At 33.9% G+C, this 17,210-nt stretch overlaps 3 protein-coding genes and 1 long non-coding RNA gene across 7 annotated transcripts in view; 3 read left to right on the top strand and 1 right to left on the bottom strand.

The window, feature by feature from the left end:
- Nucleotides 1–17,210, top strand: part of LOC109082837 (glutamic acid-rich protein-like) — an 848,403-nt gene that overhangs the window by 109,520 nt on the left and 721,673 nt on the right. The window lies entirely within an intron of this gene.
- Nucleotides 1–17,210, top strand: part of ahr2 (aryl hydrocarbon receptor 2) — a 223,353-nt gene that overhangs the window by 46,830 nt on the left and 159,313 nt on the right. The window lies entirely within an intron of this gene.
- ahr1b (aryl hydrocarbon receptor 1b) overlaps nt 2,622–17,210 on the top strand; it is a 35,763-nt gene continuing 21,174 nt past the window's right edge. Inside the window, exons 1-2 of the mRNA XM_042748578.1 lie at nt 2,622–3,539; nt 4,881–5,068. Coding sequence (XP_042604512.1) covers nt 3,499–3,539; nt 4,881–5,068 — 229 coding nt within the window. The 5' untranslated portion in view covers nt 2,622–3,498. The remainder of the gene's footprint in view (nt 3,540–4,880; nt 5,069–17,210) is intronic.
- LOC122141368 lies at nt 4,535–9,206 on the bottom strand. Its single transcript, XR_006157757.1, has 2 exons — nt 8,843–9,206; nt 4,535–5,200 (listed from the first exon to the last, which is right to left on the bottom strand). It is a non-coding gene; the product is annotated as an uncharacterized LOC122141368 (long non-coding RNA).

Below are 17,210 nucleotides of genomic sequence, written 5' to 3'. Positions count from 1 at the left end.
TTAATGGATGATCAGTTGGCTGATTGGTTCATTTATCTGCTGACAGACTGATTACGCACAAATATTAGCGATGTGTTTTGGTTTGCTCTGATGTTTGTTTTCATGCTTTAAAATATCTAGTACGCCATGTCTTAACCAGGCTATTAAAGCCCTTTTTGCGCTGGGTAGCTCCGTCCACAGTGCTGTATATTAATTAAATCAGTGGTTCTCAAATGGTTTTGCTTCATGACTCAGATTTTACAGTGGCGTTTATTGTACTAATTTTCAATACATGTTGATAGCATTATGTGTTGGGAATGATCTTTTAAACATTTTTGGAATAAAATAGCACCTTTGTTTTGCTAATTTCATAGCTGGCATTTTATGTTTCTTCAATACTTGCAATTAATTTTTCACACTTTGTGTGAAACAGAAAATGACGCACAATTAAAAAAAAAAAAAAAAAAAAAAGATTGTATTTTTTGTTTTGCTTTGCTTGATGAAATGCCCTTAATTTAATAAGATGTTATAATAATGTTTAATATGAAATAGAAATGAAATAAATATTATTTTTGCTACAGCAGATGAGTTGCTGTATAAAAAGCATTGTGGTGTCTGGGTCTTATTTTTCCAATCATAACTTCGACCCACCATTTGAGAACCACTGTATTAAATAGAAATTTTTAAACTGAAATTTTGTATTTCAGTGATGATCCTGTATATCTACTTAGGAAACTGTATTAGACACTTTCATATCCATGACTTCTTTAAGGTGCATGAATATTACTTAGTCCAGTAGTCCAGAAAATGATGCTTTCTTTTCCTGTTCCATTAAATAAAACAGGTTAGTAGTGGAGGGTGAAGCACCAGTACAGGATGAATTAACCTCACTGACAACATTGAAATCCCCCAGTGCCAAAAAATCTTTCATGCACACTTGTTAGGACATCCTCCCCTTCACCACTAAATTACGAATCCTTTAGGAAGAAATAACAGCACTTCATATGCCCGTTTCTTGCATAAAGTCATGTTTGCGAGGCCTCTCTAAATGCAGTATCTTTGTTTATTTGTTGTATTGTTGTATGTTTGTTTCTTTGCTTGTGCACCCAGCATTGTAAATGCTTAAACGTGTTCTCTGTATGTTATTTTGTACATTGTTCTGCACAACTGTAAAATCTGTATGCGTAAATGGATGTCCCACAAATACAGGCTATACACACACACATCTATATTATATATATATATATATACAGTATATCTATATATAAAATATAGCTTTCATTTGTTTTGTATTTGTATTATTGTATTATCTTATTTTTTGTTTTGTTGTTCTTATTGTTGTTTTTTTTATATTAAAAGGGGGTCGATGACTCAATGGCTTTAGCTGGTTATTTTACTGTACAGCAATGTGAATACGGATAGATAGATAGATAGATAGATAGATAGATAGATAATGATTCATTAGATAGATTGTGAAAAAAGTGAAAGTGACGTGACATTCAGCCATTGATATGCTTGCATTTAACCCATCCGAAGTGCACAAAAGAGGGGGTCACTGTGACTCAGCAGTGGGCTTTGCGGCGGGAGCAGCAGTTGGGGGTGCTATAAGTCGTGGTATTGAGGGTGGAGAGAGCGCTACAGCAATTCCTGCCGGCCGAGACTCGAACTCACAACCTTCGATTGGGAGTCCGACTCTCTAACCATTAGGCCAACTTCCCTAGATAGACGATATATAGATATAGATATAGATAGATAGATAGATAGATAGATAGATAGATAGATAGATAGATAGATAGATAGATAGATAGATAGATAGATAGATAGATAGATAGATAGATAGATAGATAGATAGATAGATAGATAGATAGATTATATGGGTTTACCACATGGGGGCGCTAATGTATATATATTTTGAATGTGTGCCAGTATGCACTATTTCAGCGGTATAGCTTACTGTACTGCTAGTGTAAAGTGAAACTTTTAGGAAGGTAAGTAGAAATGAGTTTCTCCGCCGTGTTCAGTTGGCAAAAGAAAAAGAAGGAAATAAACGTTGAGTATGGGTTTTCTTGTAACTCCGCGAATGTGGTCGCCCACAGTTTTACAGGGTGTCCTAGAACCAAATTGGGGAGATGTGCAATCATTTTCTAATCATCTTTTATTCCTTACTGCCCTTTTAATTCATGCGTATGAAACAGATGTGTGCAATGTGCATTTAAGAGCCAGTAGGTTGCATGAATTTAAAGGGATTTTGCTGTGGTCCATAAACCAGTATTATATAATACCGTCATTATAGTCAATAAATGCCAAATAGCATTATTAAAAGCTTCCGAAAGCGCAGGAAATTATGCATCATAACAGGAGCTCGCAAAAGGAATTTCACCGTGTTGCAAATGTTGCCAACGTATGAGTTTTATGGCAACAAAACTATTAAATAGTTATATTGTTTCATCCCATTAAAAATAGAATTTGAAATCTTAATTTTAAAACATTTAGATTGAAATAAATTACATTAATTGCGAAAATCGATTTGTTCATAAAAGTATTTATTATGATTTATTGTATTTAATATTTTATTTGGATGTTTATTGTATTTGTTTATAGAGGTAAGGTATTTTTTTTTTTTTTTAAACACCTGTGAGGTTCTCTTCTCCCTCATTGGCTAGAAGTGTCCATAAGCCTAATTAATATTAATCAGACTCGCGTTTCTTGGTAACCTTCCCGGGGCGTCCAGCATTATAATCTCAGTAGTATTCATAATCTAATTCTTCCCCATCTGCAAGTCCTCTGCCCGTCACGCTTCGTTATAATATTAATTATTGTATTATTAATATATAAGTAATTTTGAAGCGCGTTGACCAATCACAGGAGACGTAAAGCCTGACGTCCTGTATCCTAGGAGATTTTTCCCCTTTGCCTTTAAGCCGTGGCCTCTGATGCTCTGCGCGCGCTCCTGCGCAAATCTGTGCCGGTTGCCTGGTCAACCAAATGCGCGTGCCCCTGCAAGCTGATGTCGGGTGCGCGCAGTTGGGGGACTTAGTGGAGCAGGTCGGACAAAAATGAATTAGACACGAAGCTGGAGCAAATTATGAGAGTGGAGTTGGTTTATTTTGACCGTTCTGTGTAAATATAGATTAAAATGCATTGTTTTATCCGAGCATATGACTTTGGATGGCGGTTTACACAAACTCAGCAGCACTGAGGATGCAGAATATGATGAAGAAGACCTGCTGTCACTTCTCATATGAATGCCATTAATTAAAATATATTTGAAGAGGAATTACACTTTTTTTCCATCTCTAGTTTATTAGACTGATATTAAATGCAGTCTGGGGCAGAAGGGATCCTTGGTGCACATTTTATACAATATTTATTATAATACTTCGGATTTTTGCACCCATGACCTGTACAAGAAATCATATTTTTCTTGCTTAAGTTACAGTTTTTTTAAATAGCAAGATCGATATTTTATGTTGTAAAGTCATTCGAGCTTCAGAGTTGGACTGTCCAGACGCCTTAAACATGTATGCAGGACGAAAAAGAAGAAAACCAGTGCAAAGAACGTAAGTTATTATAACAAATGTGTGTTTGTATGTGTTATGAATGTATACATTGACTATTATTTTATTTTTTACAGTAATGACCCAAATCGCATGTGTAGCTAACGTTAGTCTGTTCTTGGTCCATCTGTCTAAAGTAAATATTTGTATTTACTGTTATTATTATTTTTTTAAGATCATCAAAGCATAACTGATATTAGTATTAGAATCCAGTGCTGCAATATTTGTTATTTAATATGTGCTACGTAATACCATATTACAGTTTTCATGTAACTTATTTTTGGTTGTTTTGATTTAATTTTTTTTTTGTTTAAAATGAAATAATTTTTTATTATGTTATATAATATTCTATTCCCAAAAATTCAATTTGCAAATCAGATCATATCTGGGGAAATATTTTATTGTATATAATATGTTATGTAATTTATTTTATTATATTATTTTATTATTATAAAGCTGAAATATTTTATTTTGCATAATATTTTATTTCAGATTTTTCTTTTTAATTAGACAGTATAGTGAATTGATATTTGGTGTAAAATTATAGTTGATATTTCTATTAGAACATATTGATTTTATAAATATAAGCTTACTAGATATAATTCTAATTAAATATATATTTCTAATTAAATGTATATTATTAATTATAATTTAAAATACGTAATATATAATATATAATTCTGCCACCTTAGTGTAGACCAAATAGGTATCATAAGCTTATATCATTACATAAACCAGAGCTTATTTTATTCTCTTTTATAACGTAATTGCTAATTTAATTTGTTTTGTATTTTTTAAGTATTTTTCATTATTTTATAATCTACAATATTTCAATCATCCGCATTTGTCTAAAGACATTTTACTGTCTGTAATGATTGTTTCCTTACAATTTTCCCTTTTTTATTGATGTCTTTGAATCATAGAGATATCTTTTGTTTATAATAAAATTTCATATGTACAGTAACAGATGAATTGTGTGTGGGGGTGTGTATCAGGGCTCAGATTTTACATTAGGGTGGTGACCCTAATGTGTTTATTGTACAAAGGTACACACAGATTTCCTTAAAATCAAACACTGAAATCTATTAGTATAACCAAGAAGAGCACAGACACAACAATATGCAAAATTAGTAACGTGCTATGCATAATAGGAAAGTTGACAATTGAGTAAATTTAGTAAAAACAACAACAGAAGCCTGTGCAAATCAATGGGACACTTGTGACTGTGGCTTCTGTATTTTCATGCCGTCCGTGATTCTGTCTAAACACACCTTGCATGTGAAAAACACTGCTGAATGTGATCTTGAGGAGTGTTTTTTTTATGAAGTGTGCTCTTGTGCTCAGGGTGAAGCAGGCTTCAGCTGAAGGGGTGAAGTCTAACCCGTCCAAACGTCATCGAGATCGGTTAAATTCTGAGTTGGACCGGTTGGCCAGTCTCCTTCCGTTTCCAGAGGAGGTCACGAGCAGCCTGGACAAACTCTCCATCCTGCGGCTGAGTGTCAGTTATCTACGTGCTAAGAACTTCTTCTCTGGTGAGTTCAAGTGGCGCTCCATGGCTTTACTGGCTGCAGTGTGTCTTTATCCACGTGGCAGGATGTGTGTGTAGCTGAGACTGATGGTACTTTTGTAGCATCGTGCCGTAATGCAGGGTCAGGCAGAACGGTCTGTTGTTTAGATGCAGTTTGGATGCAAATATCACAATCTTGAGTTATGCCACAGATAAATGAAAATGCAAACAACTTAATTTATTATAAAAACCTTTACACTTACTGAATACCTGAATAAGATAGATAGGTGTGTGTATGTGTGTGTATATATATATACACTCACCTAAAGCATTATTAGGAACACCTGTTCAATTGCTCATTAATGCAATTATCTAATCAACCAATCACATGGCAGTTGCTTCAATGCATTTAGGGGTGTGGTCTTGGTCAAGACAATCTCCTGAACTCCAAACTGAATATCAGAATGGGAAAGAAAGGTGATTTAAGGTGATTTATTTTTGAGCGTGGCATGGTTGTTGGTGCCAGACGGGCCGGTCTGAGTATTTCACAATCTGCTCAGTTACTGGGATTTTCTCGCACAATCATTTCTAGGGTTTACAAAGAATGGTGTGAAAAGGGAAAAACATGCAGTATGCGGCAGTCCTGTGGGCAAAAATGCCTTGTTGATGCTAGAGGTCAGAGGAGAATGGGCCGACTGATTCAAGCTGATAGAAGAGCAACTTTGACTGAAATAACCACTCATTACAACTGAGGTATGCAGCAAAGCATTTGTGAAGCCACAACATGCACAACCTTGAGGCGGATGGGCTACAACAGCAGAAGACCCCACCAGGTACCACTCATCTCCACTGCAAATAGGAAAAAGAGGCTACAATTTGCACGAGATCACCAAAATTGGACAGTTGAAGACTGGAAAAATGTTGCCTGGTCTGATGAGTCTCGATTTCTGTTGAGACATTCAGATGGTAGAGTCAGAATTTGGCGTAAACAGAATGAGAACATGGATCCATCATGCCTTGTTACCACTGTGCAGGCTGCTGGTGGTGGTGCAATGGTGTGGGGGATGTTTCTTGGCACACATTAGGCCCCTTAGTGCCAATTGGGCATCATTTAAATGCCACGGCCTACCTGAGCATTGTTTCTGACCATGTCCATCCCTTTATGACCACCATGTACCCATCCTCTGATGGCTACTTCCAGCAGGATAATGCACCATGTCACAAACCTTGAATCATTTCAAATTGTTTTCTTGAACATGACAATGAGTTTACTGTACTAAAATGGCCCCCACAGTCACCAGATCTCAACCCAATAGAGCATCTTTGGGATGTGGTGGAACGGGAGCTTGGTGCCCTGGAGGGGCATCCCACAGATCTCCATCAACTGCAAGATGCTATCCTATCAATATGGGCCAACATGTCTAAAGAATGCTTTCAGCACCATGTTGAATCAATGCCATGTAGAATTAAGGCAGTTCTGAAGGCGAAAGGGGGTCAAACACAGTATTAGTATGGTGTTCCTAATAATCCTTCAGGTGAGTGTGTATATTGTTGATATGTTTTGTGTGTTATATATTATGGTTTAGTAGTAGTGTTATAGTATTCTTTTGATAGTATTCTTTGATGTCGGAAACAATCAACTACTCGAGCGTGCATTAACCATAATGCATGCAAAGTTTGCCTACAATATTGGGTTGCAATTATAGGATTACAATATTGCGTGTAGATGTTACTTTCTATCACATTCTCTATGTTACATGTAAAATTAAAATATGTTAGGGGTGTGCCCGAAGCCGAATACCTTATTCGGAATGGCAAGGATAATAGCTTCAAAAACGAATAACGGATAAGGAAAAATTCTGCCTGAATACTCGGCTGAGGCTGGCACACTCTGCTGTTTGCTACATAACAATTGAGCCAGGGGATCAGCGCAATATTATACACAGACGTCTAAAGTCACGCAATAATGAATGTGTGAAGTGAATGAATATAAACTTTATGAATGAAAAGAGCGCAAATCAATCACCGCATTGATGTTGCCTCTCCCTGCATCTCTCAGAAATCAGAGCTTGGCAAGAGTAAAATCACCTATAATAATACATCATACACGGTCTATTATTTCTATATATTTAAAAGGCAATTATTTAAACCATAGGCTACGAAATGATACATGAATGAATGGAATAAACACCGCGCTCACCAATCAAACAGCCGCGTTGTGCCCCTCAGTCTCTCCAAAACCAAACCAGTTCTCTCTCTTAAAAGTAGGCTAATAATCAACTTAGATGCAGATAGATTTTCTATGTTTGCTTCCTTATTTTTTGCTGGTTTGCATGGCACACGCACATTTGTTTAGTAAGTTCAAAAAGACTCGCTTAGAGAATTCTGCATAATGAAAATGTGCGCCTTAAATTCATTCAGTCGTGTTCAAATGATCACTAAACGTTTGTCGTGACATATCTGCTTATATGATTAATTTATTTTTTAGAAATTAATAATTATTTTACTTTAACGCAGAATATTTGTTCAGTTATAACCACGGGGAAAAAGATAGTCATAATGGTCTTATCAAGTAACTGTATGACACCTGGTTTTATCCGAAAACATATACTAATAATTTTGTTACTGTTACAGATACAAATACTGGTTACATGAAAATTAAAATATGTAATGTCATAATTATAAAGTTTTGACAGTTAACATATGTTATGTAATTGTTGCATTAGGCTATTAATTAATTAGTTAATTAATAAACGTTTATTGATAAAAACTTTTTAATGTCTATTCATTTACAGTAGCATGAACCACGAGTAGTCGAGTAACTCGAGTATTTTTTTAAATAAGTAATCGACTAGCAGAAATCAGTAGTCGTGCAACCCCTAGTATATATATAAATAAGTAATCGACTAGCAGAAATCAGTAGTCGTGCAATATATATAGGCAGACAGACAGACAGGTGGGGGATAGATAATAGAACAAACAGATAAACAAACAAGTTGATATGTAGATAAAAATAAACAGATAAACCTGCAGCCAGAAGGAAAAATAGATAACAGAACTGACTGACAGACAGACAGACGATGGATGGATGCATGGATGAACGATAGATAGACAGATAGACAGATGATAGATAGAAAGATAGACAGACAGACAGACAAACGATGGATGGATGGATGGATGGATGGATGGATGGATGGATGGATGGATGGATGGATGATAGACAGACAGACAGACAGACAGACAGACAGACAGATGATAGATAGATAGATAGATAGATAGATAGATAGATAGATAGATAGATAGATAGACAGACAGACAGACAGACAGACAGACAGATAGATAGATAGACAGACAGACAGACAGACAGAGACGATGGTAGATAGATAGATTGATAGCTGAACAAACAGATAGAAAAATTGATACAAATTATAGATAAACGAACAAGAAGACAGGTGGTGATAAATAAATGAATAAATAGATAAACAAACAAATTAATACACATAAATGAACAGAAAAACAAATGGTCAGATAAAGAAACAATGATAAATAGACAGGCAGACGGGCGTAACACAAATGAGCAAATAAACAAACAAACTGATATACAGTATAGATAAATGAACACACAAAAACAAACAGATGGACAGAAAGATAAATAGATAAACAGATAAACAGGTGAGCAGATAGATAAATGTACAAACAGATAAACAAATCAACAGACAGACAGACAAACTTATTGTTAGGAAATATTTTTTAGTTGTTTTATTATTAAATATGTATTTCTGTTCCCATATTTACATACCCGAGCTGATTGGATTTGTCTTGTTATTTTGCTTGTCAGTGTCACATTTGTGCTGCTCCGTCTCCTCCTGCAGTTCCGTTTGTTTGTTTTTGGGGGTTCGAGTGTAGAAAAGCAGTGGCGTCAGAACTTTAACCTTCGTTTTCTGTATTCACACACAAAGCTTTGTGTGTCTGTCTTTTCCTTCCAGCTTATGAAGGGAACATCATAACAATACGTCCATGAGTTCTTCAGCGCATGCAGAACTCTTTCTTTCCCTTCAGACAACAAATAACAAATTCGAAGCAAATTTGTGTCTGTAACCGCAGTGTTATTGGATAAATATGTCACTGTCTCTGTGACTCGGGAATGGAGACGGACGTGCTGCGCTGCACTGCGGGAATGGGCCTCCTCTGAGGCATAAATAATTAAACATAACGAGCTTAAAGAATTTATAAAATGGAGGGGTGTGTTTATTTAAGGAAGTGGAGTTTAAAATTGCTTAGGTGAATGATTGATGAATTATATCAATGTAGTTTATGAATTGTGTTGTCATTTTATAACAATGACTGATTGTTCAATGATGTCATTGACAATTGTTGTCGTTGCAACATCAATGATGGCGGTGTTTATGTTATTGCAGGGTTAATTATTATGAATTGTCATTCGATTTACTTTCAAACATTATAAACATTAGTGCTATCCAACAGCAGTTGATATCTCGAAAAAAACCAGATTATTTATAGAATATATATTATTTTACAATTATAAAATAATAATTCTAAATTATAACTTTAAAAAATAGCTAATATATTTAATTTAAATAATAGATTTACTAAATATTATTATTTATGTTTTATAAATATTGTATTATTATTTAATATATAATTTAAATTATATATTATTGAAAACTGCAACATATCTTTGACAGGAAGTGTCTTAAAAGGGAATTGCAGAATTTATAAAAAAAAAGTAACAAAACAAAACAAACAAAAAACATTTATAGGATGATTTCCAGGTGAAATAAATATGTATTGTATTATATTCTATTATATTCTATTCTATTCTATTCTATTCTATTATATTATATTATATTATATTATATTATATTATATTATATTATATTATATTATATTATATATTTTATTATAGATTGTATTTATCAGGGACTGACTGCATTATGAAATGTGGAAGTTGGAAGGGAGGAGTTTAAAATAAAAAGACTAGAAAAAGGAAAATTCTTTCAGAAGTGGAGAAATGTATAAACTTTTGATGAAAAGAGACAGATAATTTATTTTTACTTTATATTTTGTTTTATTTTGCTTTTATTTTAATTTTTTTTTTTTTTTGCTGTGTACAACTGAGTCATAGAACTTAGTGTATCACTGAGAAATTAAAATGATCTCAGTTCTCACCTTTTTGTAGCGACTGACTCAAGATCAACATGAACAACTCCTGAAAGCCTCCCTGGGGATGGAGAGATGTTGTACTGAACTGAACTGTAACTGAATGTAGGTCAGTGTTTGCAGCATGTATAATGCCTCAGGAAGCTTTCTGTGTTATCAGAGAGGCGGCAACTAAAACAAGACCCCAGTTAGATTTGCCCTTCTTCATAGTGCACTTCTTATTTTTGTTTTTTCTTCCCTCTTTCTGTCTCTATTTATATTCTTCAACTACGGTCATGGCACCAGTGGTTACATTCCCCCTCTCTCTTCTATCCTTCAGAGAAACATAACATAATTTGTTATGCGTAAATAAAACATCATTTGTTATGAGTAAACAGAGCAAATAGTATCTGACGTGTGAATATTAGATTCCAGCTTTCAGTAAAATGCTTGTAAGAATTGTGAAATGGAGCTAAATGCTGGAGTCTTCTATATATATATCATTAATTCTCTCTTTTACAGTATTCTTATGCATTGAATTGGCCTCAAGCATTAGGAATAGTAATGCTTATGAAAAATATTTTGTTTTTGTATTGTATTTTGTTTTGTTTTGTTTTGTTTTGTTTTGAGGAGATTCCAACACAAAATTGTTGTTTTTGTTTTTGTTTTTGTTTGCTTTGATTTGTTTTGTTGTGCCAGGGAGATTCCAACACAAAATAGTTGTTTTGACACAAAATTGCCATTCATATATTTAAAAGAATAGCCTATATATGCACATATACGTGCACATACACACACACTATATACTATATATACACTAATGGAAATATATATTGTAAATAAATTATTTTTTAAACAAAAATAAAAAATGTTATGATTGAACATGGAATTGAAAACTTACAGTAGTTCTGAGGCAACACTGAAATTTCCAATATCCGCCTAGAAGAACCCAAATAAACCCCCCCCCAACACACACAAACACTCTATTTTTTTTATTATTATTTATTTTCCCCCAATACACACACACACACACTAACCAGGTTCACACAGGGCAAGCCTTAATCTTTGTATGCATTCCAAACACCTACAAATTAGGATTGAGAACCAGATGGCACCACAAGAGCTCTTCATTTTGATCAACTTTTTTTTTTTTTTACCACCTCTCTCTCTGTTTTATTTCTTTATCTTTCCTCATACACATTATTATAATTTTTTTAATAACCCTTTTTCCATTTTCTAAAGGTATTCTTAAAAAAAAAACTGCAACATGCATCAGGAGTAATTTAACTTGGATGTTACCAAGTTTTGGTTCATTTGTGAACTAAATCAGAATGCAAGACTAGCGAACTGTAACATGCACAGTAAAACCCAAAAACGTGTCAGAATGACTTGTTGAAGAGCATAAAAAGACCTAATTTGTTATAAAAAAATTGCCTCTCTCCTGTCTCATAAGGGCTGCACCAAGGCATCATGGGAAGTCTGATACATATAAAAACAAAGGAGCAAGTGAGGCATTAATTACGCAATGATGGATAGTGGACTGTGTACACCATCTTGGCAGGTCTCTGCTGATTTATGGAAAGCTTATGGTTATGACATTTATTAAACACGCAACAAAAACAGCCATCGATGTCCTGCCAGCATTCATTAGTGCCGAACAGAATGATTCATTGTGTCATGAAATGTTTTCACAGAATCAGATGCCTGTGGTCTGTTTAGTTTGATGCCGCAACAATGCCATGTTGTTTTAATTTTTGGCTTAAAATACATGTTGACAAACAACGCTGTGATTGTATGTGTATTTAAGGGATTATCACATTTATGTGAATGGTTCCGATTAGGGACGCAGTTTCAGCGTTATTTCTCATTTAGCTATCCACCTTATTTTTCCCGTAAGAGTGGGTGCGGCCATTTGTGAATTTAATGTTTCTGACTTCCGGTGTCATCCGCTTCCAGCTATTTTAGCTGCTTGATATTGCAAACTGGTGTTTATTACCATATTATTGTAATGTTTTATCTTGTTATTTATTTATATTATTTATTTGTAGTGTGGTTTGTTTTGCAGTTTGTTTTGTTTTTTATTCTTATAGTTCGTTATTTTTCTACAGCAGCTAATGAACCAGAAGTCTCACACATTCACAGAAAAAGGCTTACTTCTGCATTGAAAAACAAGGTGGATAGCTCTTGATCAAGATATTGTGGTCGTAACTCTTATGGCCTATGTCAAGCGGAAAAGTTATTTATCGATTTTGTGGCATTTTCATTTACACGGCAGCCCATTAATTTGGGCTAATTAAATTTAATCATCATTGTACAGTTGAATTTGGCAGTGATTTGAGTTGAACACTAGCAGGTATTCCTGTGATTTATATTGCCCTCTCTTTCTCAGTAAAGTAATCTGTCAAAATGAAAAAGGGCTGGGTTAGCATCCTGCTTTACAAGATCTCTGCTCTAATCACCAGCCACCCTGCCAAAACCAGCCTCTGATCGCTTTTCCCACGAAACATCCTCTGCGATCTTTGACTAGTTGTTACTGCTTATACAGCAGATTATATCACACTTTGTGCAGCTTCTGCAGTGGAAGCAAAAGCTTTTTTCCTTGCCTTGAAAACACAAGAAATTCCAGAAAGTTATATAATAGTAACTTCCAAACATCAATGTTTTTTTGTTTTTTTTAAACAAAGATTGGCCAACACGGATTTCCATGATTTGATGTTTGGAAATCATGTCAACCTTATTTTTCAAGAAGGCATATTGGATGTTGAATTGTTTTTTTCTTTTTGTTTAATAACAAATTTTTTATTTGTTTTTTTGTAAATGTGGTTTTTAAAGTAGAATTAAATATGGTTTTAAATTTTTTTTTTGTTTAAGCAAATTAAATATATGCTGATTTATATAAAGTATATATATGTGTGTGTGTGTGTGTGTGTGTGTGTGTGTGTGTGTGTATATATATATATATATATATATATATATAAACTATTCATAATTAATAGTAATAATTAAATCATCATTAATAAAATAATGCACAGGGTATTATTAATTATTATTTATTCAGTTTAGCTATTTATAACTACTCATATATTATATATATAATTATTAATATTAATTAATTATTATTTTACTTATTTTATTATGTAATTTATTAATTAAATCAAATAATTTGTAACAAATTAAATCTGATATGTACAGTATATTAATATTAGTAGTATTTAATATTAACAATTTATATAATATATAGATGTTTTATGCTTTATGTCATATTTTTATACCATATATATTTTCCATATTAATATACATTTTATATCATATAATTTTTTTAGCAATATTTAAGACAAATTTATATTAAATGAGCATGTTAAATTGATAGCAACTTTTTTTATTATTATTATAGCTGTTAAATATCCCTTATGTGGTTGTGTTTCGCTGTTATTTAATCATTTCAGTTATTGTTTTGAGGGCCTTTTCCAACAATCTTAGTTGGATAATTTTCTGATTTTAATGTTATTTATTTTTATTTATTTTTTTTGCAATGAGGATACTTTCTGTAGTCCTAATATGCTATTTATAAGTTCTCGTGCCATCATGCCCAGAGCTTTCTTGAATTGACTGAATTGGCACACTTTTTCCTCATTGTCCTTTTGTATTCACTTGTCGCCGGTTGTTAGGCGCGCCAATCATACAATAGCCAGACTTTCCTCCACGGTGAGAGATGAATTAGACTGACCCTCTTCAGTTCAAGAAAGTGTGGCCGTTTCCTTTCGCAGTGTTGGTACGGTGGTTCGCCTTTTAGGTGGGTCTTTATCTGGGATTAGTGTTTGTGTGTCAGGAAGCGCTCTACTGTTTAACACACTTGCGTTGACCCTTTGGGGCCCTTAAGCTACTAAAAGGGTGAATTGCACAAAGAACGGCAAACAAAACTGGGTTTGTTCAGAGACGGTGGAGTTTAACCTCTCAGACTGACTGACATCCCAGTTTTAAGAGGTTATGGAGTTAATTTGCCTTTTAAATTTAAATCTGTCTGTCTGTCTGACTCTATATTTCTACCACCAGTCATAACGCCTCATCTCTCTCTCCTGCCTTCCGTGTCTCGACGAGCCACAATCGAATAGTGCCAGATGAAAGTGTTTTGGTAGAACAACTCTAGAGCTAATCCACTTACATTCATGCCGAGATCCCTTTGAAAAGCGAGAGAACAGGGAGGGCAAGGCAGAAACGAAAGAGGGCCTGCAAAAACAGTCTGGCAGCAGTGAACTCTTGAACCCATGGCTGAACGAGGTGAGGTTGCTTTACATCAGAAAAAAAGAGCTGGTGGAGTTAGTATCGTGGACGGAGCTCCGTGAGCAGCTTAGAGGAAAATGAATGTGTTTTTCTTAATCAAGCACGGCTGTTGTTGAATTAGTATGAGGACATTCCTAACACACACAATCACTTCTGTTTGAATATGTAATCACCAAAAAAAAAAAAAAAAACTATTTTACATTATCAGAGCTGCGTTTATATGTTGGGCACAAGTTTTTCCAGGTCTGTACAGTACTATGATTGTGGCATTACAGTGGTGCACATCAAAACCATTTCGAACACTGTGTTGTGTGTCACATGTATTTGTACTAATGTTAATTAAAAAGTATTCATATTTCTGAATTTATTCATTGTATAATAAATCATTTTTATTATTGATTTTATAAAGAGAATGTCAAGAAATGAAATAGTTATTTAAAAATGTAATTAAAAAAAATTATGTGCAAACAATTTTTTACTCAGAAATGGCTAGTAAATTTCACACACAATTACAACGAATTAAATGTGAAATAGTATTTTCTTGTAAAATGTATACTCAAAAAATCTTTTTTATTCACTGAAAAAAAACGTAAAATATATTTGAATAGAGGTTGAATTATTATATTTATTATACATTTTATAAATAATTTTACTTATTTATTCATGAGTATCTATTTTAATTCTTAGAGTCTATTACCACATTGGCAGCAATTCTTTTAATATAATACATTTTATTTTATTTTTACATTTATTATTTCCATATTTAATCTGTAATATTGGCCATTCTCTAGTCCAAATAGTCTTTCCCAGCAAATAAAGAAGCCCTTTAGATCAAATAATTCCTTAAATTTGTTCCACATGTTCATACTTTAAAAACAGCAGGGAAAACATAACTGTACTGTGGACTGTTTTCACATGACTTTTTTTAGATAATTTAGTGTTATGATCATAATATGAGCTCACGCGCTGGTTATTTTAGCTGGTTTGGCACAACTAAAGACAGCTAAACCTAAGCTCAGTCGTATAAATTTCAGGACAGACATCTTTGGATTGAAGCGCTAGACTGTACTTTGTGTCTTTTGGCTCCTCTACAGCTGTCGTTTGTTTTTAATAAGGATAGTTTGTAATACATTGTGTATAGTTCTGTTCTGTTTGTCTTAAGGTACTAAATTTGATGCCTAAATTCTAGCTAGAGAATGATGTGTTACGCTAATGCTAAGCTACATGCTATTTTGACTCACTTTAATGATCATGACGGCCATCTTGGTGAAATAATCTCGAAAATAACCTCCTGAATGACACAATTAGGATGTGAAAAACAATTACTGACAGAGAAAATCCTAAAAGGTCTACTTGGATGAAATTTATCATCGTTATTTAAGGGTTTAATTCATAGATCTCCTCTTGTGAATATTTCTGTGCGGTTTTGTTTGCTCATCTGCTTTTCCAGGAATGATGTGAGCTGTGATGTAATCAGATTCGCTGAATTGCCACAGAACAGAAATTCCGTTTACATCTGAGGTCAATTGTCCATTCATTTGGACAGGCTGAGTATGTCTCTGTTTGACGAGCTAAACGCTCCCTGGTCAAGGCCGATGAAGATATTTCAACTTTGATCTGTTTATAGGTCGGATACCATGGTGATTTCGACAAATACAAGTTTATGAACCCAATAGTTGGATTTAATGGAATGAAAAACATTCTTTTCGCACCTTGTTACTGGAGTACTTTAACATCTGTGATGTATCATATAAAACAAAAGGTTCACATCTTTACAGCTCGATTCAGCGTGGGAACTGACACTGTTTTGGACCCTTTTTATTCTTTGACCCTGCTAAACTGTTTATTGACTGTGTGAACGGTGCTAGTCAGGATAAATAAGCGGAAACGCTCAACATTTTAGGGTTTTATCAAATCTTTGGCATGTAGTATCTACGATTTATCAATTTATTCTACTTCTTTTTTTATTTGATGTATTATTATTTTTTTAAAGAAATTCATTGTGATTATATATCTGATATACAGTACATACAGTAGATCTGTGAATGCACATCAGTTGAATTCAATAAAAATCTACAGTTATGCTAATTCATATATTATTTATTTATTATTTTAGGGCTATCAATTGATTTAAAACATCTGTGAATGCATGTCAATTGATATAAGTAATAATGTAGGCTAATTTATGTATTATTAAGTTTAAGGGCTATCAATTAATTCAAATATGGATGCATTTGCATCTCTAAAAGCCACTGAATGAATGTCCTTCTTGCATCCTAGTAAGCTTAAGTGCAGCCTACAAACAGTTTCATTTTAATCAGGAGTGCGTTGCTGTTTTTCTAGGGTAATTACAGCAGTAAAAACAGGAGTGTGTTGCTGTTTTTCTAGGGTAATTAAATAAGTATCAGTGAAGTAATATGTCTATGTTTGGTTTTTCCGCTCACTGCTGTCTCTGTTTGACGTTACAATAGATCGGAATGTGGACCAGATTTATACACACATACTGTAAACACACACACACACACAATTAGGAGCCCATCCAGTGGAGAGGATCCACTGAGGAATCCAGTGGAGGGATGTACACACTTGTTTTTGAACTGTGTATGTGTGTGTGTGGTGGCTACAGCTGGCTTTCTGCAGTGTTTTAGTAAAGGAGACAGATGTTGTTCACTTGCGTTTAGTGTAGAGTGCAGCTGTCAGACTGAAACCCTGTTGAAGGGATGATG

The sequence above is a fragment of the Cyprinus carpio genome, chromosome B22 (assembly GCF_018340385.1).
Source record: "Cyprinus carpio isolate SPL01 chromosome B22, ASM1834038v1, whole genome shotgun sequence".
NCBI classification, from domain to species: Eukaryota; Metazoa; Chordata; class Actinopteri; order Cypriniformes; family Cyprinidae; genus Cyprinus; species Cyprinus carpio.
Note: the sequence above shows the minus strand (reverse complement) of the source record. Positions and strands in the feature narration are given on the sequence as shown.